The sequence below is a fragment of the Sminthopsis crassicaudata genome, chromosome 3 (assembly GCF_048593235.1).
Source record: "Sminthopsis crassicaudata isolate SCR6 chromosome 3, ASM4859323v1, whole genome shotgun sequence".
NCBI classification, from domain to species: domain Eukaryota; kingdom Metazoa; phylum Chordata; class Mammalia; order Dasyuromorphia; family Dasyuridae; genus Sminthopsis; species Sminthopsis crassicaudata.
Window position 1 is genome coordinate 147,151,805 of NC_133619.1, and position 25,640 is coordinate 147,177,444.

At 34.4% G+C, this 25,640-nt stretch overlaps 1 protein-coding gene across 1 annotated transcript in view; it reads left to right on the forward strand.

Annotated features, from left to right (window-relative positions):
- Positions 1 to 25,640, forward strand: part of GPC6 (glypican 6) — a 1,235,068-nt gene that overhangs the window by 1,101,998 nt on the left and 107,430 nt on the right. The window contains exon 6 of the mRNA XM_074299354.1: positions 7,418 to 7,561. Within this exon, the coding sequence (XP_074155455.1) occupies positions 7,418 to 7,561 (144 nt within the window). The remainder of the gene's footprint in view (positions 1 to 7,417; positions 7,562 to 25,640) is intronic.

The window sequence follows — 25,640 nt, forward strand, 5'->3', positions numbered from 1 at the left end:
TTTATTTGTCAAAATACATGCAAATATAGTTCTCAATATTCACCTTTGTAAAATCTTGTTTTTCAAATCTTTCTCCCTCCCCCTTCTCCAGACTCCAAGCAATCCAAAATTAAAAAGTGCAATTATTCTAAGCCTATTTCCACATTTATCATGCTGCACAAGAAAAATCAAGTCAAAAAGGGAAAAATTATATAGAAAAAAACAAGCAAGCAAACAACAACAAAAAAGATGAAAATACTATATTGTGATCCATATTCCCTATAGTTCTCTCTCTGGATGCGGATGTCTCTCTTCATCACAAGTCTATTGAAACTGGCCTGAATCACTTCATTGTTGAAAAGAATCAAGTCCATCACATTTGATCATCACATAATCTTTACATATGTGTATAATATACATATATAATTTTAAATTTATTTATTTATTATAGCTTTATTATTTATAAAACATATGCAGGGGTAATTTTTTCAACATTGATCCTTGCAAAACCTTCTGTTCCAAATTTTCCCCTCCTTCCCCCCACCCCCTCCCCTAGATGGAATGTTACATGTTAACATGTTAACAGGTTAACAATACATATTAAAGAGTTGAAATATATGTTAAATCCAATATATGTATGCATATTTATACAGTTATCTTGCTGCACAAGGAAAATAGGATCTAGAAAGAAAAAAAACCTGAGAAGGAAAACAAAAAATGCAAGCAAACAATAACAGAAAGAGTAACAATGCTATGTTGTTGTACACTTATTTCCCATAGTCCTCTCTTTGGGTGTAGATAACTCTCTTTTTTCACTGAACAATTGGAACTGGTTTGAATCATCTTATTGTTGAAGAGAGCCAGATCATCACATTATCTTGTTGCTGTGTACAATGTTCCCTTGGTTCTACACTTCACTTAGCATCAGTTCATATACGTCTCTCCAGGCCTTTCTGAAATCATCCTGCTGATTGTTTCTTATAGAACAATAATATTCCATAACATTCATGTACCATAACTTATTCAGCCATTCCCTGTCTGATAGGCATCCACTCAGTTTCCAGTTAGAATTACTTTTTGATCACCACAGGTCATCTAGTTCAATATCCTCCTCTTAAAATACAGACATTTAGAGAAGCTAAATCACACAACTAAGAGCCAAGATGTAAACCTACAAGAGATCCTATGATTAAGTCAATCTTTTGATTCTAGTGTCTAGCCACTTTAGGGTAACTAGATGGAATGGTGGATAGAGGGCCAGGTTTAGAGTCAAAAAGACCTGAGTTCAAATAAAGTCTCAGACACTTCCTAACTTTGTGACCCTGGTCAAGTCACTTAACCCAATTTGTCTCAATTTCTTCATCTGTAAAATAATCTGGAGAAGGAAATGACAAAACACTCCAATATCTTTGCCAAATGGAGTCACAGATAGACATGAATGAACAATAACAACAAAAAACCACTCTATATGCCTGTTCTTGATATGTGTACCATTTCTTCTGATCAGCTCTTAATGCCAAGAAAAATTGATCATAAAGGAAACATGATTCTTGCCTTGATTATTATTCTAACAAAATTGTTTGGTTTAGCTTGAATTGGGTGAGTTAACCAGAACTGGGAAATGTCAAAGGGGTTTTTTAAATCCTGCCACCTAACCAGTTCTACTTATCTAACTAAAAACCTGTTAGTTGCCTGAAATCCAATAATACTCGAATAGTTTCCTTTTTCTTTTACAGCTCATTTTACAGCTTATTTGATCATTAGTCAATTCAATCACTATATTAGCAATAATTTATAGTCATATAACCTGTAGATTTTCTGTAGTTCATTCACATTTATAATCTAATTTGATTGTCTAGTACTACCTAGGTTTTTGTGAGCATTATATAAACTTCTTGTTATTGTGGGTGTTATTGTCCAGACATCAACCCTGTAAGGCAACTAGGACAGATGGCTAACCTATTTGCAGATAATGAAAATGAGGAATAGAAAGGAACAATGTCTTAAGGCCACACATCTAGTAACCAGAAGAAAACAGAACTCATTTTTGGATTTCTAGTTATTACTTTTTTTTCCTCTACAATAGAGCCTCTCACAAATGTTAGTGGCTTTCCATCATCACTGAAAATGATTAACAATAGTGTATACAGTAATCTCATAATAAATTTTACTTTGAAACCTAAAATTAAAAATTGTCTATTATATGCAAGGCAATGTGCTAGATGCCAGGATACACAGATTTACAAGACACAGACTCTACCCAGAAAGAATTTGAAATCAAATTTCAAAAGATAAGACAAACATATACAAGTTGTTCAATAGGGCAAATCATGCTGAATGAAAGGAAATGTTCAGACAAAACACTATGAGAAGTTAGAAAGAGTTATCACTTTCAACTAGAGAGGTCAATCACTAAGCACATATTAATTGCATGACACATACAAAGCACTAAATGAAGTGGTATTAAAAATACAGGGAATGAAACAATCCCTACTCTCATTTCAACCAGACAGTTTAATGTTACCAGAACTGAACCTGCAATACCAGGAGAAATTTCAACAGATACAGTTGTGAATATAAATTTATTTCAGTTATGGGAACACAACATAATTGCATAGATAGAAAGACAGGTACAAACAAAAGACAATACAAATAGAGGGAAATACACAGTCTGATTTAGCTGGGAAATGGAGGACATGAAAGTGAAGACAGTGAGACAAAACTGTAAAGATAGATAGGAAGTTTCTTGTTTAAATCAGTACAACTACTTGGAAAGTAATTTGGAATTATGCAAAAAGGGGACTAAAATGTCTGTACCCTTTGACCCGGAGATTCCACTATGAGACATATACCTTTAAGAAGTCAATGAGAAGAGAATCCCTGCTCTCAACCAAAATATTTAGAGCAACACTTTTTATAGTAGCAAAGAACTGGAAGCAAAGAAGATGCCCCTGTGAGAAATGACTAAACAAATTGTGGCATCTGAATGAAATGAATTAGTGTTGACTTATGACAAACAACAAATATGATGAATGCAGAGAGGTATGGAAAGACTTCCATGAATTGATGCAGAGTGAATCAAGCAGAGCCAATAAAATAACATACACAAAAACAACAATACAAAAAATACAATTAGAAAAAAAAAATTGAAGTTGAACATTGCAGAAGAACAAAGAATAAAGAATGTCTCAAAAAAGATATATGAGAAGATAGCTCCCTAAACCCCACTCCTTTACAGACAAGGTCCACAGTTATGGAATATTACATATGTTTTCAGTGTTTTGCTTGATGTTGTTCTTCTTCCTTTTTTCCTTTTTTTTTTTCCCATTAAAAAATCTTTGTTATAATGAAATTGTTCACTCAAAAAGGAGGGTGAGAAATAGTGAGAAAGAAATTAAGGTTTTGAAAAAAAAAAAAAAAAAAAAAAAGGGCAGCTGGGGGGCACAGTGGATAGAGTGCTAGGCCTGGAGTCAGGAAGACTCATTTTCAAGAGTTCAAATCTAGCCCCAGATACTTACTAGCTGTGTGATGCTGGGCAAGTCACTCAACCTTGTTTGCCTCAGTTCTTTATCTGTAAAATGAGTTAGAGAAAGAAATTCCAGTATCTTTGCCAAGAAAACACCAAATGAGGTCATGGAGAATTGGATACAACTGAAAAATAACTTAACAAATAACAAAAACAAGGCATAATTTTTAAAAAACGGACTTTACTTATCTATAAAATGCTAGTGTCTTCCCCTCCTCAAATTACATTGTATTCACTTCATATATATTATATCCATACTTATATGTATAAATGTTTTCTCCCCTATAACCTGGAAGTTCCTTAATAGTAGGGATTGATTTTTTTTAACCCTAATACAGTGATTGCACATAATAGGTGCTTAAATACTCATTGATTGATAGGTGGATCACAGACTAAGTAGGAAGAGAATCATGAGAAAACATTGTGATGGAATCCAATGGAGGAAGGACATATATGATAGATATTGAGCCAAATGGCCATCAGAAAAATAGGTAATTCAGTAATCTTTTGAGAGACCACTTAAACACCCAATAAATAAAAGAAGGCAGTGACTCCTAGAGCTTAAACACCGACTAGACAAAATTTAAAAGCCTCCTCAATTTAAGATAAAAGATCAGAGTTCAATTTTTTTTGTTTCCTAAATGATGTAGTAGTGATAGAATCATCTTTCCCACCAGAATAAGAACCCACTTGGTAGAAAGTGATAAGATAAAAAAGAATCCTTCCGGACTAAAAAGAGGATTTATCTGTAGTCAAGATTTCTCAAGATGCCAGCAATGACTTCTGTGAGAATGTAAGTAATCAGACTAAGAAGACAATTAAAAAGATAAAGAAGACAAAGGGACATAAAGTAAGGGAAAGCTTTGTATATCTCAGTAAAGAAAAAAGGAACAAAGACTTTCTGAGTTTATTGTAAGCAAAATGTGTAAAGAATATTGTAATTGTTCTGGAAGGAAAGGGAAAAAAGAATTGTAATTAGAAACTAGAAGACAGAGTACCTGTTTTAAAAATGTCAGTTCCTTATCACCACCTACCTTCTAAAACTATAAAATTGTCACTTAGCACTTCTACTTTAATGGTGTCTCCCTTAATCTCAGAATGGCAACACACTTTATAGACATTATCTTGGTAATCCTCATGTGATAGGGGACTAGTGAGATAGATAGATCTCTTTCTGAAATCAACAAGCCTTGGGAGGCAGGTTAGGTGACAAGTATCATAATTCTCTCTTACTCCTATAACCGTTCTTCAATGGAAGGTTCAAATGCTTTTCTAAATTGTCTTTCACCTTGCCTTTAAAGGAAAGCAGGGAATAGGCAGTTTTGCATCCATTTTTAAAAGAATACTGGAGATACAGAGTTAATGATTTGCTCACCCTTGATCCCCTCCCTCTCTTACACTTAGGATTGTTTATCCTTTCCCAACAAAAGGTAGAGTTGAATAAAGCATTTATTGGGTACTTATAATGTACAAAGCACTGCTTTAAGGATAGAGGTAAAAAAAAAAAAAAAAAAAAAAAAAAAAAAAGTAAGACAGTCTCTGCTCTCAAGGAGCTCACAGTCTATTGGGGAAAACAAAAGCAAAAATTATATATATACGTAACCTAGGTAATAGATAAGATCATGGTCTTCAAAAATTTGAAAAGTTGGCATTTCAAACACAAGTTGATCCTTACGACAGCCCTATGAGGTAGGAGTTAATATTATCTTCATTTTACAGATGAAGAAACTGAGGCAAAGAGAAGTTAACTGATTTGCCTTGGGTCACACAGCTAGGGAGTATCTGAGACAGGATGCAAATTCAGGTCTTCTTGATTCCAAGGTTTGTATTCTATCCATTTTGTCATCCTGCTAACTATTTTTGTTGTTGTTGAGTTGTTTCAATCATGTCCAACTCTCTGTGATGCTATTTGGGGTTTTCTCTGCAAAGATTCTGCAGTGGTTTTTCCATTTCCTTCTCCAGTTTATTTTACAGAAGAGGAAATTAAGGCAAACAGGATTAAATAACTTGCCTAGGGTCCCACAGCTAATAAGTGTCTGAGGCCAAATTTGAATTCAGGTTATCCTGACTCTACATCTGATGCTCTATCCACTGTTCTAGCTAGCTGCCCAGCTAACTATTAACTTAATGACTACTAAAACTTAAATTGTGGATACTAAATATAGTATTATTACCCTACAAATTGAGAAAGATTACTATAAAAACATAATTTATGCTCATATCTAAGACCATACTTAAGAGAAGCAAAGAAAAAAAGTGAAAATAAGTAGAAATATTCTATACTATGATAAAGTCTTTGTGAGAGCACTAAGGTTCTGCAGGGTGTTTCATGTTCTTTTGACTTCATGGTAACTCTGTGATCCAGATTTTTCCCAAACTCCTTCAGTTCTCTAATTTATGGTCTGATTTAGTGAACTCCTAGAAAGGCCAATTAAATTGCTCAAGCTAGAGCTTTATACAAAAATGTCAATTGTCATTTTGGTAGCAATCTGAAATCATATATTTAATAGTGCTCTGGAGGCCTAAAAAATATTAATGCTTTCCATCAGCACCTACCTTGCCACTGGGAAATGATTTAGGCACTAGTGGGAATAGAACCCACTATCTTTACCACACTAGTTTATACCAATCAACTTTAGAAATAGTATGAGGGAAGAATAATCAATATTGTGTTAAACCAGTCCCAAGGAATGTCAAGACAAAGTGCTTATACTCAGCAGAACACTGGTCTCTTAAAGACAGCAAAATAGGAATTATTATTATTACAGAGCCAAACAAAATTGTGCCACGAGAGCAGATTTATCATCAAGCATGACCCTCAAGAAGACTATAGCTCCCTTGGCACTTCAGTAAAATCATATCATTTGCTTTCATGAGATACATTTTTGAGGCAAATTGTAGAGATCAGATGAAAAATTAGAAGTGATTTTAAATTATATATGTAAGTTATGAATTGACTTACATAAATCAAGTTAATGTTTTTGTAGGAAAATATATAGGAATAGATTCATCTCCTCTGGAGAAACATGGAAGAGAAAAACACCTCTAAAGGTGGAGTCAGAGAATCTGGAATTAATCCTCTTTATTTGTAAAATGTAATCTCTTATATTCTTAAGACCTCAATTATCTAAATTATAAAAATGATAGAGGTTGACTAGAAGGTCTTAAAGATACCTCCAGCCCTAAGCCTTTGATCCTATTGGACAACATGGTCTCTAAAGTCCTTTCTAGCCCTAAATCCTCCAATATAAAATACAATCTCAAAATATACCTGAAATAGAGATGTCCATGAGTTTTCATGAGAATTATTATTTCTTGATTCTTAATCAAGATTTTACATCACAATATAATAATGACTTCTTTTCCCACATTATCTTGAATTAAACCAGCATCAAAATATGTTTTTAACAGTCATGAACCATAGCAGAAGTACCTGGCAAAAACAATATGGTCAGTGGGCTTGAAATTAGGAAAGCCTCTTTCAACTTCCATCTCTAACATTTAGTAGCTGGGAACCTGGGCAAATCATTTAACTAATTGTGTGCCTTAGATGCCTTCCTGGAAAACATCTGATGGTTTTTAAGGAGTTTTTAAGCAAGAATTGCCAGGAATTATAGATCCTTTTAGTAGTCATGTAGCAAGAGCAAAATTATGTTTATTCAAAACAAAACAAAATTAGGTTTCATTTCATGATTACCATATAGGCAATATCCAGGAAGTTAGGTAATAATTTTGAGAAGGTCAGACCTAATAACTATTGGGGAAACAAAGAATGTCTGTCCCATTACTATCCTGCTGAGCAGTTGATAGTTGCCATGTCTGAACTCAGCAAATCCAGAAATGAGGGTTTCAAAGGAGGATATTCTGTGGTCAAATTTTGTTTATGTGTTGATTTTACAATGATTCTTCCAGGTCTTTCAGGGATGTGGCCAGCCCAAGCCTGCTCCTGCTCTGAGGTCATCCCGTTCAGCGCCTGAAAATTTTAATACCCGCTTTAGGCCATACAATCCTGAGGAAAGGCCAACAACAGCTGCTGGCACAAGTTTGGATAGGCTGGTAAGTAAAAGTGGGCTGTTGGATATCTTGAATCTTTGGTATATACCCTCATGGGAAGGTATCATGTGATTTCAAAAAAGTTGGCTGTGAAAGTCACATTTTATCTCTTATATCTTATCTTGCTTAGTGATTGAGCTTAGCCTTGCTTTTAATAAGAATTTTGAAAAGTAATGAGATCATTTTTTTAGGTTGCAAATTAGATCATTCAAGAAAACGTATGCTTATCAATCCACCCATTCAGTGACCAAATTTTCTACATCATAGCTCTTCTGAAATATTAATTTGGAGATTAAGCTCCTCATTCTTCAATAGATATAATTAAAATAGCACATTTCTTATTCATTTGCTTCTGTTCTTCTTTTTAAATGGCTATTTATTCAATTATGATATAGTGAAACTTCATTATAACTTTTGCTTCCATTAAATTTTCAGATTAAAAGACCTTGGAATAGGCCCCTATAAACAATATGTCTACCAGATATTATGGGGGATTTTCCCCATCACTTCAGAAAGTTATAGTCCTTTGCAAATAGACCCTATCTCATGGTGCCATTTAATACATGGGACTAAGTTTCAGCAGGCTTCAATCATAAATGCTGTCTGTCTACCCATATAAAGATCAGATTAAAACTATTCTTAATTCAGCTAAAAATAAATTGTTGCTACCAGAAATTAAAATTAAAAGCTCATCATTTCAAGGCAATGCTTCCAAATTATTTTATATCCTGATTTCTACAAATAATATTATTAACTACAAATAGTATTATTATTACAATTGGTATCTATTTAATTTTTCTTATTAATACTACAGCTTTACCAGTTATATTAATGGAAAGCTAACAGATTAAAAAAAGATCATAAAGTGTTTGAACAACATCTTGAGTAGAAATTTAGAGTAATGCTTACATCAGTTATGAATTACTTTAGCATTTTAGTTAATATCCCTATATAGGGTGAAAGTAGTAAGTTTAAATTGTTTGCATCTGTTCCTGATACAATTAATGCTCAGTATCTCTTTTAATGAAGGTCTAACAACAACAAAAAAGCTTTGCCACAGCAGCCAAAGGGGATTGGCAAGTCAAGCAATTACCTGGTGAATTATCTGGTGGATTCCATCTTGATTATTGAGCACATAAAATTCAAGTTTTCAGCAGCAGCTCATTTTTGTAACTGAATTAACTAGGAAATTGTCTCAGTCCTTCAATTCACCTTGGCTATGTTGGTATGCTATCCTTGTGACAATAGGTTTGAATTCAGTCTAACCTATTATTTAAAAAAAAAAAATCAAGAACCAATTGTTTTAAAAAGGACAAAGTCCATTTATTTATTCAACTTGGCTTATATGGTTATGTCTATACTTTGATTTTGAAAACATAAACAAAGAGCCTGCTGTTACTTCTTTTTCTCTTTTGTTAGCTCCCTATCTAGTTTTTAGAGGCAAACCAAGTTTATTTTTTTAATTTTCATAAAATTAAATTAAAGAAAATGACATTCATTCAGTATATGTAGTATATAAGAATGAAATTGATTTAAAGAATAAAATTAGAATTGTAAAAACAATTTAATTCTTTCCATTTGAAAAAAAGGAAAGCAGACATGTTTTTGTTTCTCTTAATAAAATTAAAACATTGGAAAACTTAAGAAACCAACTATTCTCACTCAAAAACTGAAATAGATCAAGATAAATTATATTTCTAAAAGCAATTCATTTCAAGGCAAAAGTATTACATGTCTATGATATTCAGTGCCCCATTCTAGGTATTGGGTATGCAAAGAGGAAAAAAGAACATAATGTCTACCCTCAGAGAGCTTATAATCTAGTAACAAATAATACCTAAGCAATTTAATAGCTATGTAAAATCTCATCAGTGAAGTTTTAAATGTCCATATTACATTAAAATCTGATACTTTTCAAATACCAATACACCAGATTTTTAGCAATAATGATAAAAAAATCATAAAACTAGTAAGATTTTCAAATTGTAGACATAACACAAAAATGGCTTTAAATTACCTTTCCTACCCACCATGTGCATCCAATATCAACTTTTTCATGCCCCTAAAAGACATATTTTTTAAACAGCAGTCTTTGAAAATATTTTAAAGTAAACATTAGACCAAAACTGCTTATTAAAATTTCAATCTTAAGCATATTTTATTTCTTAATAAATATTGAGTGTTAATATTACATTCATACAATACTAAATCTTTCCTCCCAACAATCAATAAGGTGGGTAATATAAGTATTTTCCCCATTTTACACATGAATGAACTGAGGCTTGGGGTCACTAGCTAATTAAGTGTTAAATCTAGAATTTTAATCTTTCCATAATCTCATGCTAAATCACTTTAGGCAGTTCTGTTACAAATCTATAAATGTATGAGTTTTTTTAAAAAAAATTATTGACTCAAAGTTATAAGGTGTAGCAATTTGTAATTATCAGTGATTTAAAAGACATCATGGAAGGAAGAATCATCAGTTCTCTAAAGCTCTTGGGATTAAGAGGTTATTATACTCATATCAAAGAGAATATAAACAGTCTATTCTGTGGAAAGTAGATTCTGAGTAGACATTAAAATACATGCAATAATTGTCTCAATCTAATCCTCTTGCCTCTTTGGCTATAAATGTCATTACATTAGAGCAGTGATTCTCTTATTCTCTCAGCATTAAGACATGGTTGGAACCCCAACAATAACACCTGTTTCCTTGCCCAACCCCAATTCCAATTGCCTTGCCTGTATCTGCTATTGTCATTAGAAAGATACTGGTCTCAAAAGAAGGGAACTTCCTTTGTAGTCCTACCAACTTCATCCCTACCAAAAATTATGTGTATCAAACAAAAAAGGATTAATTACATATTATTTCCTGCTCACATCTATCATTTTGACTAAAGTCATATTTAATAAGACCCACATGAGAAAATGATGCAGCATCAGAACCAATCATCCACTCCATCTCATAATCACAACACATTCTAAACTGATTAAGACACATATTTATGAAGTGGAATAATTTGTAAAACAATGGGGTTGGACTAGATGGTCCCAAAGGCCCTATCCAGCTTCATTTTATGGTTCTATGCTTATCTGTACTACAATTTATTTGACTGAAAATTCCTTTAAAGATGTTTTTAAGTACTTACCAAAAAAAAAAAAAAGTACTTAATGAGAAGTATCATTTTAAGTGCTTAACTTCTCTGATCAATGAAGCAAAAGATATGTATATATATATATATATATATATATATATATATATATATATATATATATATATATATATATATATATATGTATGTATGTATGTATGTATGTATGTATAGATATAGATAGATAGATATATTTTCTTTTTCACTAATTTCTTTTCATTTGACAAACAGTCTTTCCTACCCATTTACCCCTCTACTGGGAAAAAATCTTGCAACAATAGTATAGTCAAACAAAACAAATTCCTACAATGGCCATGTCCAAAGATTTTCATGTCATTCTGCATATTTAGCCCATTTCATAAAATAGTTTCAAAATGAATATTCTAATAGTCAAGCTAGGTTTGCCAAAAATGCAAATTACTGTTCCACAAATGTCTTGGAGAGTTGTTTTTAATGACATTTGAAGAAATAACTATGGATTCTAACATAATCACTAATATGGGAATGTTAATTAATATAAATGTACTTTAATCATATAAGTTATATCAGCATTTTTATTATGTGGACTGATGTTGATAGGTTTTATTTCTGAAAGGGTTTTTTCTCTTTACCCAAGATGACTGAAATTCTAGTCATAAGCTTTGGAAAATAATAATAATAACTCTTAAAGTTCAAAAACAACATAAATACTATCATTTAACCCCTTTAATGTAAAGGGAATGGATTTTTAAAGGTTTTTTTTAATAGGAATAAATTGATTCATCTATTACACTTATTTATTTTATTTATTTTAAGTTCAGGAGCAGATAGTGATTTTTGATAGTTACTAGCCAGTAGGAAAACTTCAGCAAGATTATTTTTATTACTTATTTGTTCCTGATTACAGTTGTGTAAATATCACAAATCATCACAAAATGTCCTAACGCACTGATGGGACTGATACCATCTCCATTTAATCTAGTGAAGGAATACTTGGCTGTCAGGTGCCATTTGCTCAGTAATGCTCCCAATCACCACTTAATTGAATAATCACCAGCTGATTTGTACTCAATAAGAATTGATTTTTCCTCATATCTTAAACTTTTAATCTACAAATGATATCGATTAATGTTAATATAAAAACTATTTTAAAAATATATATACTATATTGAATTTAACATATATTTCTTTAACATATATTGGACTACTTGCCATTTAGGGGAGGGTGGTGGGGGAAAGGAGGGAAAACTGGAACACAAGATTTTGCAAGGGTTCATGTTAAAGAATTGTCCATGATATGTTTTGAAAAATAAAAAGCTTTAATAAAAAAACTATTTAAAAAATCTACATACAAGGTGAAATCAAATTAGCATGGAAGAGCAGCTTGATTTTGAGCACTGAGCAAATACCACTTTAGACTTTGCTGGAAAAAGGCAACTTCGGTTTCAGAAAATTAGAGGTCAGCATAGTATACAACACTGAAAATGAGAAGCCAAAGCAATGCTGTAGCTTGGGCCCAGCCAATTCATCATCATGGCAAAAGTATGTTTTAAACAGCAGACATTAGGGATGTGTTTTGTATTAAATCTATTGTAGTTTTAAGTGATTCAGAAAACAGTTTTCAAATTTAGAAAAAAAAATCTACTAAGCTAGGCATTTAGCTGACGTAAAGCTAATCTCAGCATATGAGAGATGATCCTTCATGGTATGACACCAGAATGTATTCAAAATGTACCATATTCTCAAACATGCTTGTTTGTTGGAGAAATTTTAAGCCAATTTTCCAGTTTGCGTAAGTAAACATACTATTTGTTCTGTGGCAATATATGTAGAATAATTTCTCTTTTTTCTTTAAATCTGTTTTCCTCCTGCTTCCCAGAGGACTATCTGGAAGACAATGCAACATAGTGTAAGCTTTGGTCTTCTTATTCTCTACCTTCATTTCCATTTGTCTGTGCCATCATTCTGAACAGTTTCTCAGAATTCCATCTCCACTTTTCCTTTCTAATTTGCCTGTAGAATGAACTAATTGCTGCATCTATGCAAATAATTCAGTGATTTTTTTTTTGCTCCCTTACTGCTATTTATTTATGGCTTATGATCATTTTTTAAATCTTTCTCTAATGTCAGAGTTTCTCAATTTAGTCTTTGCACAAAACTGAGCTACTGGGAAAGTGATTAAAATTCTGACCCAGTGTTCTGACTGGGTGTTTCAGTGTGAAGTCTGTCTGGGAAACTAGCTCTTTAGCTGTTAGAATTTGAGTCGATTGACTTTTTTTTTCCTCCCTCTTATGCCGTGAATGCCCAACTAGTAGTGAGAACAAACCAATTTCAGCTATCAAATGCTGGAGGCTGCTATTACCAGTGGGGGCATTAAGAGCTTGAGATGATAAATAACATTTTGGTACTATCTATTATTCTTTTTTAGTTCTGTCTATTTCCCTTCTTAGATCTAAATAATAGTAAATCACCCATGTTTTAACATTCAGCTATGTCTACACAAATTGAGACTCTAGATATTTGAGGAGCACCTCGCTTATTAAGTTTGGCTTTATACATTGAGCAAATTAACCAGATGCCTTCCCAGTGCTTTTTCTTATATGGATTTATATGATCTCACAATGCTAACACCATGCTATGCTATAAGTCTACCAGGAAAAAGATCTACACTCAATGACAATTATGGGTCCCAGAAAGGGACAGATCTTTAGGGCAGAATGAGAGACCTACTGTTTGTCATCCATACTAGTTGCATACAATCATTATATGTCAGTAAGAAAGACTGATTAACTTAAACCAAGTTAACCTAATTGGATCGCAAGCACCCCCAAGAGAGTTACTACATTAAGTTGTTGTCTATCAACAGAAATCTCATTGTGAATTTAGTTGCTCATATTCTTTCCAAGTTGAAGGAGGAACAGGAACATGAAGAAAACGATCAAAAGCATGAGATGTTGCTGGAATAAAAGATTGGTTTCTGGGAGGACCAGAAGGCAGGCAGCATTAGGACACTGGCTGCTAGAGAGGATTATATTCACCAAGGTAGGAGATTTTAGGGTTAGAGAAATTAACTAAATTTATCATCTTCCCTCCATTCAGTCATTGCAAACATAATGGTGAATGTCCCAATACCTCTTTTCAGGGTGGGAGGGTCTAGTATCTCCAACCATTGAACCGCCCTTGCTCTTGCTCTGTGTTTTGCATGAATATGCAATTGATGCTTATGAACTTTTGCTGTATTTGCATATTTATTGTTGAATAAATTTAATCTTTTACCCTAGTTCCAAAGATAATAATGAAAGAGCAAAGTTACTTCTTAAACAAATGAGGGTGAACACAAATCTTGAAGTGATCTTGTCACCTGCTTTTTGTTTACATTTTTGCAACAACCATTCTTCCAGTAGGACATCCAGCAAAAGAGTGTTCTATATGTCTTGTGAAACTGGAGATAATTCTTTATAGACACTGATAAGACACAAATAATAAATATGAGAAATGGTGTTTTCTAAAACAAGTAAATCAAAATGCTTATTGCTTTTTACAACTCTGAAACAGAATTTTGAAAATAAAATAAGTTTCCAGTGTCTTTTTATCCTGTGGTTAGTGCTGGTTTCAGGTAGAAAACCAAAAGTATTTGATCATATTTTACTTTCTGAAATTTGGGGTTGCTCTTAAGTGTTGTAAGGTCTGAGAGTAAAGCAGTGGAAATGCCTGCCTGTTAATGTTGAATTGTGATGACATTTTAAAACCAGTTCAAGGATTCTACATCCTGTTAAATCCAATATTTTGCATTTCTAAAGGATGCCAAATGGTTACTAAGAAAAGGCTTTATTAGGCCTTCAGTCTCCATCTAGGTGAAACCAATCTGTCTACTATTCATTCTCTGGCTTGAACATGAGAAAGTAAACCCTCAATAGCAATTGAAAGCCAGCTCCTCCATTTCAATTAATTCTCTAAAGATAAATGTGAAAAGGCTAGATTGGCTTCCAGGGTCTACTGCATTTGAATCATTATGCTTCAACTGGCTCAACACAAGAATGGTCATTGTACCCACAACTTCAGGTTGTAAACTGGCTTATCTTGACAGAGTCCACTTTATCTGTTAGCTGAAAATCCCTACTGAGACACTCCAGTTCTGTTTTCACTGAATCCTTGGCTAATGATTACAGCAAAATTCAGTAGATTTCCAGTGCAGAAAACATGAAACGGTAAAAAGCCAGCATGTTCAGCCTCTGTGATGGCTCTTCCCCAGGCAATGACAACAGTATGGGGTAGTGGGGAGATCCGTCTGTCACAACCTTTTTTCCATCTAGGATACCTGTGGTTGATGAGGCTAGTTGTGAATATCATCAGTAAGACATATAAAACAATGGCAGAGCTCCAGTCTATTCCGCTTATTCCACAGCCTTGGAGAATGCACAATTGTAATTCATTGGTCTCTCACTGCAGGAAGCCTGGACAGAAACTCCAATTCCTCATATGCATTTTTCAGTTCTCACTCAGGGGTCAGTGGGCATCTGTGCCATGCTGTTTTTTCCAACCTATAGAAGAACAGAACAAATAGAAAGACAGACCCACACATTCATCATGGGCAAGGTCATGAATGTGTGGTGAGGGAGAAACAAGACATAATTATCATTCTATTGCAGAGTTCTTGTAAAGAAACCAAAACCCATCCACACCACTACTTTAAGACATGCTTAGAGAGTGGAGTGGATTATACCAGCCTTGGCACAGGTAAAATTTCCAGCTTTTTTTATTAGGAGCAGAAAGGCTAAAATCATTTTACCAAGGGTCTGGTTAGTCTTTTTACCCCTTTGGACTTAGAGTCATTTGTACAAGGACATTAGTGACTTCTAAATGTGTCCTCCCCCCCCCAATGAAATGATTTATTTTTAAATAAAAAACCAATATGCTTTATAGATTTTATCTGTCTCTTATAATATATTGAATAGTTATTTCCTCTTTGGACTTTAAAGCTCCTAACAGAATTCCTGGACTGATATTAACCCCCAAAAGACATCTCATCCAAGTATAACTCAGTCAAGAAACATGTATTTATTGAGCTCCTCCCTATGCATAGCAAGAAAACAAACTACACCATGAAAATTGCATTATGTTCACAGAACAGCAAGAAATCTGGGTGTGCCTAGCATGCTACCATAAAAGAATGATCTTTTGAATGGTGAAGTTGAGTAAGACAGTATCTCTCTAGTGATACCCACTGCTTTTCCTTATATATGTTTCCTTCTGGACTCCATGATGACTTCCCTAGTTTTGGAGAGCTATTACAAAGTTCTTTCTTGCCTCTGGTTTATCCCATTGAATTTGGTTACTCCGTGACTTCTAGCTTAACCAGGTATAGCATCTTTGTTTGCACCTTTCAGTATGTGTTCCTTTCCCTCTTTCTCAAGGATCATCCTTTCTCTGAGGACCTTCTAATTTTCCCTTAATCTCAGCTTTCTTCAGTCACTCTCTTCTCCTTAAAAAGCAACGACCAATAATAATAGTTATATACCATCATCATTGAAAAAGTTCCTATTCGTACCATGCCAGTCACTGTACAAAACAAATTAAATTTTCTTTTATGAAACAGGATTTATCTAAATCTTGAACATAGTAGGCACTAGAAGTATTAATTTAACTTAATTTTAGAATCTAAGAAAGCATCTACATGGAATGAATATGTAGTAGACATACAGATAATTGAGTAATCACTAAAATATTTATAGAAATAGATTAGATGTGGGTGGTTTCAAGTTCTAATCCATGATGACAGTTGAGACATACTAGCTCAGAACAGGTATACAAGCCTTGCACTGAGAAACCATGAGCTGCAGCAGTTTTCTCCATTTAAAAATGAATTACTTAAAGAAGTACTACACGTCATACACACACATACACACATACACATTTCTTCCTGATATGTGCCTATCCTTAACTCTGTATCTTCTCTCAGTAGAATTCATGAGTGATGTTTTGATGTTTCAATTTCATAAAATCTCAAATATACTTTCTACACACCTGTTTAGCACATGTGTTTTTAAATCTTTGTTCACCAGAGAACTCCATTGGCATGCATTGTTTATTAAATCACTGAACAGTTTAAAAATACCTTTTCCTTTTCATAGAGAATCTGCAGTAATTTTTGCTCATGGCTGTCTGTGATATTAGCATCACAAGTCCCAAATGTAATGTTCACTCTTATGACAGATAGAGCTGAAGAAATGTGATCGTCTATAAATACCAGTTTGGATGTATTTGGTATATAATCAATCAGCTTTTAACTGACTCAAGGGCCTATGGAATTCATTTTAAAGCACTGGGAATTTTGCTATTCCCCTAACATACTTGGACACTCTTTACTACCAGCAATAAAACTCTGGCATAAACATTGTAAAGAAAACCAGATGAAAAGAAACCAGTTTGAGTGAAAATTGACTTTCCTTCATAAATGTTAAAGACAGAAAGATATCTGCAGCACACAATAATTATATTATTTCAGCACATTCAACCAACAGAGTTAAGAGCCTCTGACTTTAGGAATGTTTCCTTACAACTAAAGGATTGGCAGTACTGTTAAAAAGTCCAGTGACCTGTCATTAGCAAATGACTCCCTCCTCTCCACAACCACCACCACCAACAATTCTTAATGGAAAGTTATAAATAAGATCTTGAAATTTTGATCTCTGTGATATCCTTAGATCCTGTTACAGCACATATGACCAAGGACAGAATATGAGAGTAAATAAAAATTTTCTCATCACTCTTCCTGATTTTTACATGAGCTTTCAAGGATTTGGAAGGAGGGGTAAGAGAGAGGAATTGGGGAGAGAAATTGAGGTAGTAATCACAAGTTTAGGCAAGAGTCTTTGAATAGTTTTCCTGTAATTTAGTTTTAAAGACTATTCTGTTGATGAATGGACCTTTCTAGTGGTTTGGGAGAGGTTTATGGTTCTTAGTATTCTAGAAGACGTGGCCAAGCTCAAAGAGGCAAGGGTGTTTACCTTGCCCTAGAAAGGTCTCCAGGGCAGTGGATCTTGTTCAGTCCAGTTCTTCAAAGTCCATTTTACCATTCACCATAGCTTGGCATTCCATCAGAATACTAGCAGAACAGAGAAGGACGGCCAAAAAAGCTTTAGGCAGTAGCTGAAATGCAGATTTAAGTTCTGCTGAAAATACTTTGTCAGGAAGAAATGGAGACTTAACATCATTGTAAATGAATAAGAGGGAAATGACAGTTGAAAAACAGAATGAGGAAAGACTTTTTTATTACCACCATTTAAGTGTCTCTCTGATTCAGAAAATGTATTTGTTAAAATGACGCGTTGATACTGCATATTGCAAGTAGTGCCCCTCTCTGACTTCTGTGTCATGTTTCCTTAGCCAAAGCTATTTCTCCATTCTCCTTAGTCTTTCTGGGTCAACTTAGGCTGAGCAAATCATATTGTTCCCTCCCTTCCTCCCTCTCTTTCCTACATCATCATTTAGAATCACTAGGAGGTCCTATTCTGGAACTTAAATTTATTTTCTTTTATAATATCTGTTTATTTCTGTGTGCTGATTTATGGCAGAGAAATAGGATGGCCTTTTTTTTTCACAAGTTAATCAGGCAAACTGACCTAGCTGACATCAAACAACAGACTTGTTGATTGCAATAAAAATCAAAATTAGGTCTAATGGGCTGAGAGTGCTATATGAAATTGATTTTAATATAAGTACTACTTTGAGTCTATAGAAGAAAAAATGGAACACAAACCACTTATTTTTGTCTGATGAGACAGAATCCCAGTGACTGTCAATTTTGTTCCAGGGAAATTTGACTTAAGAAAGATTCCCAGAGCAGACTTTCGTAATTTCAGTGAAGAACTCTCAGCCCTCTACTTGTGAAATTCAAGTATTTCTTTTTCTGTCAATCTTTACAGCACCTTCTGTGCTATAAATATGAGGCAGCATAAGTTACACCAGAGGGTAAAATAATCTAGGTGACAAACTCATTTAATTGATCTTCTAACATGCAATTCAAAAAGTTAGAGGCTTTTTTTAGAATATCACATGTCCCAAGAAAATGGTTCCAGTTTACTTACGGAAAAACAATGTATTACAGTCGATAGTCCACTATGAGAATTCTCATAATTTTATCTAAAGATCAAAAATCAAGAGATCTGGATTCTAGTACTGCCTTTTCTACATCCTTACCATGTGACTCTTTGCTAGATAACTTCCCTGAACCTTAGTCCCCTCATCTATTAGATTAAAGCAGTGAGTGCATTCTGTGAGTGCAAGATTTTATAGAAATAATATATCCTCTATTTAATTTAGAGACATTCTTTAGTTTTAAGACATATCTGTTAGAAAGACGGCAAAAAATAGGAAACAAAAAAAAGGTGCATGTGGTCAATAACTTGAGTCTCTAAAAGATATTCAAGGCTTTTTATTAGGTAAAGAGGAATCCTGTTGTATTTTAAAAGGGAAAAATAGAAACTTAGGGTTTATCTCTTAAAGGGTGCTTAAAATTAGTATTATTATTAGCTTTCATGTACTTTCATAAAGTTTATAAAGTATTTTACAATGTTATTTCATTTAATCTTCAGAACAACCCTCTAAGGAAGGTATTATTGATGTGGTCCAGCCAGGAATGATATAAACTCTAATGGGTCCATCCTGTTCCTATTGACCACCTTATTATACACAAAGAGATGTCAAATTCCTGAGACTGTTATCTTGTTAACATGACCAAAGACTTATTCATCCCAAAGGATCCCCTGAGTAGGGGACTAGAAACATACTCACTGTACAGATAACCTTTGTGACCACAGCACCTTCATTATTCTGTATTAGCATACTTCATTTCTTTGTATCCCATTATTGCAATTGCTGAGTTGAACATAATGCACATGCAAGTTTGTTCTCACCAAGGACCCTCCTTAACACCTCCCTAACTCTCTAGGCCCTAATCTTACTTCCCCTCTCCCTCTTCCCACTGATCTTTAAATAGCCCCCTTCAACTCACAATTCACTGCTTAATCATTTTGATTAGCCAGTGAACCTTTTGTACAACAATAAAAGGCTCTTTGTGACTATGATAATGCCTTTGTGAATTTTTCACATTCTGAACCTCACTCTCCCAGAACTTGGAGCTTCATAATAATTAACATACTAATTTTACAAATGAAGAAATTAAGGTTGAGAGGTTGTGGTTTGTCCAGAGTCACACAATAAAAAAGTTTGTATCAGAATTTAAAATTAAGTCCAAAGTTCAACACCATCTACTCTACCACCTAACTGGCTTTAGGTCCTACATTTTATAAAGAGACAGGCTCAGAGAAATTGTCTCCCTTAATTTGGGAATAGCAAAGCCAGGGTTCCCAGACTACAATCCAGCATTTATTCCACTTCAGTGTGCTGCCTTTCCATTTTGCCCATTTCTGAACAGCGTGATTTAAGCAATATTCTTACCACAAGAGAATACAGATATGATCTACTATTTGTAGAAAATTCAACTGGTATGTAGTTTTGTTTCTTTGTTAGGATCAATAAATAGTCTGATGTACATGAAATGTGACCAGTAAACTACCTCCTCATTCCAAATATCCTTTATCCCCTTTACTCTTACCCTCAAAAAAAATCCAGGATTATATGGGGGTTTCTGAGAAAAAGAAAGAGAAAAGAAAAGACTTAGTATGAGCCAATTATAAAGCAGGAGAGGGGGGAAAAAAGCATCTTCCCAGAAGTGCCCCTGAGAGACAAGTTAAAAAATAGGATTAGGAATTGAATAGGTACTCATAAATTGACCTTCACCATTCAACATACTAAGGGATAAACCTCATGCTCCCTGGGGCCAGAGCTCTGGCTGTGCAGCTGGCTTAAGCTTAAATTCTGGGACTCAGACCACCATCCCAGTGCATCCTAAACTATAACCTACATGTGCCCCTCCAGCCTTATACTAACTGCAGATAATGCTAATTCCATGTCAACTTGTAGTTGCAATGCAGATACCTGTTCACATCTGAGAGAAATTATTATTTCTCTCATATTAATAACTAATTAATTATTGCATTATAGCGTTATTGCAAGATTTCTCCTCCTTTCTATTTCCTTATCCAGAAAACAACAAGTGTGGGAAATCTTAGGCAGAGATTTACTCAGGTCAAGATAATGAGTCAGTAAAAATAATTCTAGTTCAGACTATTGGTTGGATCCATCCTGCTACTCGTCTTTATTCAGACAGGCCTGGAGAAATGTTGATTCTCCCTTTTATCAGATGGGTGATTTGGACATTGATAATTAAGATTGCACATGTATAACTTATATTAGATTGCTTGTTGTCTTAAGGAGGGGGGAGGTAAAGTAGGAAGGAAGAAAAAATTTAGAACAAAATTTGGAAATTTGGAAAATCTTACAAAAACGAATGTTAAAAACTATATATGTATTTGGAAAAACAAAATACTATTGGAAATTGATAAGTTTCTTGGACAGAGATTTGGGTGATCCAAATAATGTACCCCAAGATCCTCATTGTAATATAATCCACATTCTTATTGTAATATTCCTTTTCTCAGGGTCACAAGGTGGCATAGTAGATAGAGCACCAGCTCTGAAGCCAGGAGGATCTGAGTTCAAATGTGACCTCGGACATTTAACATTTCATAGCTGTGTAACCCTGGACAAGTCACTTGACCCCAATTGTCTTAGCTAAAAAAAAAGAAAAAAATCCTTTTCTCACTAATTGTTAACCAATCAGAGTTGATTGCCACCCTCAGGAATCACTAGAGGCATCTTTGGTTGAAGAGAAATAGCCAAATGACAACCTTTTTGAAAAAACCAAAAACAAAAACATGTTGACATGATTAGTAAAACTGATGTGGTTCAAGGACCAAAATGATGTAGGTGATGTAGACACCAGGTGATGGCACATACTAAAAGTTGGGATTCCATCATGTGAAGAATCCACAATGGCCATTCTCTTTATCAAAACTTAGGTTTATTTAGGGAAAAGGTAACAGTCAAAATGAAGGGATACAATAGACACCACAAATGGTAAATATGAAATAGAGTGGGAGAGCACATAAAGACAAGTTCCTCAGTAGAATTTAAGATTCCCCAACAGTAATCCATGGGATTAGGGTATTCCCTTAGTTGGCAAGCTAAATCCTGAAAGGGACTTAGCACCCTAAAATCGTTAGTTAGCTGTAAGGAGAAGTGGGTTGAGAAGGATAGTGGAGATAAGGAGGAGACCACTTGTCATGGGGGAGAGGTAAGGAGGGGTGTGAGGTACTGACCCAAAGGAAGGCAGCAACCTTGGGCTGACCCATAAGTAGATTTTACAGGGAAAATTTAACCTCTGAGATTTCTAACAGGGCATGGCCAGGTGACACTTCCCAATCTAAAGAGGGTGGGTCTCAAGGGTTTGACATAATTTGGATTTCAGACTGGACCACTTCCCCATCAGGTGGAACCCTAGAGCTGAAATGATCTGTCAGAGCCTTCCCTCTGTCTGCCTCAGAGATTAATTTCTATCAATTCCTCTGCTAATCACCCTAACATTGAAGACCTCATCAAAATGATTCAATTACCCAGAAATTATGTTTCTCAAACTTTTAAAATGCTACAGACCTTTAGTTCTGGGATTTTATCTTATCACCACTTTCCCATATCACTAATGGCAACATATATTTTATCTTGTGGCCTACTTCAGTAATCTAGCCACAGTGTAGCTAATGGACCAGCCTTCATAAATTCTGAGAAATAAGAGTCAATGCCTCTGCCCAGTATAGTGAGCCAACTACCTGCCCTCCTTGCCATGTTCTCCCGGTAGTTTCCTCCCTATCCTATCCCCCAAATTGGTATATAATCTAGGGAACACAGTCAGCAGAAGGATGAGGCAGGGTATTTAGGAAAATTTGTCAATAGCCTATGGCCAAGTGTTAGATGTGCCTTAAATCTGAACATCAGTAGCTAAAAGGTCTTCATTGTGGTAGCTTTCAGTGAAGTCATCCCAGAAGCCCTAAATATTGTGGCCAAAAGCTTCTGCTATCAATTGATGAAAAATCACACCCAGGAAGGAATTCCAGACCTCACATCCCCAAATATCTGCAATGTAATGTAAGTTCCTTCCATGAGCTTGAGGCAGATTTGATTGATATAGAAACATTATGATATGGGAAAAGACTAAAAAAAGAAAGAAAAGAAAGAAAAAAAAAAAGAAAAGAAAGCAGCTCCTTAATAAAAATCCCTGCCCTTTTGAGAAGAAGAGGAAACTGTAGCAATTGATGGGATGGTTACTATGCTGGGATACCAAATCCAAAAAAATACTGTTCTTGCCTTCAAGGAGTTTACATTCTAGTAGGGAGATATAATATATGCAGAGTGAGCAAATTCAAAGCATATAAAATGTAGAAGACACCATGGAGGAAAAAAAAACACTGCCTTAAAATCACAGTATCTGGATTTAATTCTGCCTCTTAGGCTTACTTCCCCTGTCACTTTGATCAATCTCCTTATATTTCCTGTATCTCCATTTTCTTTATCTGTAAAATGAGAATCTAAATAGATAGGATCTAATGGATAGAGCTGGACACAGGATTAGGAAGACCTGAATTCAAAACTTCTTTCAGTCACTTAATAGTTTGTGATCCAGGGCACTTAACCTCTATCTCTACTTCCATTTCCTAATCTATAAAACTGGGATGATAATAATCATAGTACTCCCCACTCTGGGTTGCTGTTTCTATCTCTGTCTCTCTTTGTGTCTCTATGTCTCTGTCTCTCTATCTCTGTCTTGGTCCTTGTCTCTGTCTTTGACTCTCTCTGTCTCTGGTGAGAATTCCAAAGATTCTATCTGTTCAAGAAAAATTTAGTTTTGAAGATTCAACCTATAGTCAACCTTCCATATCTCATTTTCAGATCCTAATTTTAAAAGAATTAATTTAGTTCATTCTTCTGCATTTTGAATAGAGATTAATTTTCTTCTCTCCTGGACCCCTTTAGCTTGTGTAATAAAGAAAAGATTCCCTTTTTCAAAATAATATTATAGATATATACACAGACATATGTATGTATATATAATAAAATATATGATTACAAAAATACTGATTATATTAAAATATAGTTAGCAAAATACTTTCTTTAAAAAAAAGACAAGTTTACAAACCTCAAATTATATTGGGTTTATATTGGGTACAGTCCTTATCACAAGAGGGGGGAAGAGCAAGGGGAAAGGTTGGGGAAGGTTCCTGACAATGAATCTCTGATTTAAAGGGATGAACAAGGATTTTTTTTTTTGCCCTGCCAGGCAATCACTAAAAAAACAAGAAAAAGTGGCAGGTAACCCTGGCTGTCAGTGGTGGTATTTGATAAAGTTATACTCCATCTACCTTAGAGACTCAACCACATACCAAGATTAAAATGAAAAATCTCAATGTGAACATTAGGGAAGCAGATAAAAAGATTCAGGGAATATGAGAACTGGATAAAACTGAATGGGATGAAAATAACCCAGAGGAATGATGGAAAGCTGAGAGGCAAGGGACCCATTGAAATCTCTGGTGACTCATTTCCAAAAGCTGTGTGTGTGTGTGTGTGTGTGTGTGTGTGTGGCCTCAAAGCAACACCAAAAAACACTTATCAGGAGGTTTTTGTGAAATATGACTGTAGGCCCATAGAGACCTCTAAGCTTGGGGCTCAATCCATTTGAGATCAGACCTCCTGACATTCAATTAATAATAATGCGTTAGATTTATTTAATGTATTTTCCCCTTAAGGTAGCAAGCACTTTCAGGTATTTCATTTCATTTATTCTTCTTGTCACTTAAAATTTATCAAGCACTCAGAATGTGTTCGATGCTATGGGAAATATTAGCACACCAAAGTTTCTATCTTCTAAGATCTTCTCTTCTTAGCAGTGTGTCACACATATGATACATATGCAGAACATAACATAGGAACTGAATACATGGATTTGGGTACTTGCTTCATGGTTTATAAAAGACATGGATTAGTTTAAATTAAGGACAGAGATTTGAAAGTTCTTAACTCATCCACTATGTCTGGGAAGACTTTCCACGGAGGTTTAGGAGGGAGGAGGAAGAAAAAGTTCAACAGATTGAAGGTGGGAGAAGGCTCCACATGAAACAGCATGATAGAAAGAAGGTGGTCCTGGTGAGGGACTGGGGTAAGGAGAGCCAAACAAAAATTTGCTTAACTAATATAAATTGAGTGACTAGAGAAGAAGATTAAGAAAAGTAATATAAGTAAGAAAAAAAATTGGCACCGGACCCTGAAACCCATTATTAGGGAAATGAATCAGATGCAAAAGGGATTCATTTTTAAATTTTTTTTATTTTAAACTTTATTACAAAATGAGAAAAGAAAAAACACCAGATCTTAGGAGAGGATTCAATATAAAACAATAAATTTTTCATTTCAAGAAAATCTATACAATAAATATTACATATTGTTTTCAAAATTGTCCAGCTTTTCTCTGCTTCTTTGTTGGTTTTCTTTTATTCTCTGTTGTGTACTTTTTATTTTATTTTTCCTTCTTCCTCCCCAGAGACTACAACTAAATGTAAATACACACACACACACACACACACACACACACACACACACACACACACACACCCCTCTATACATATACATACACACATACGTATAGATATCTACAAACATATACACATAAATACATATACATTCACACTCATTTATGTAAGATTATTACTGTTTTTATTTCCACCTTTCATCATTTTCTCTGAGTGTGGATAGCATATAGTTTCATTTGTCCAAGTCTTTCCATGTTTTTTCTAAAACAACTAGTTCATCATTTCCTATGCCACAGCAGTATACCAACCCAATCACATCTTATCTGAGAGATTGTCTATGAAAGTTTTTTCCCCCAATTTTCTCTAATGTTTCTATTCTTGGTTACCTAGGTTATATTTATACAAGAA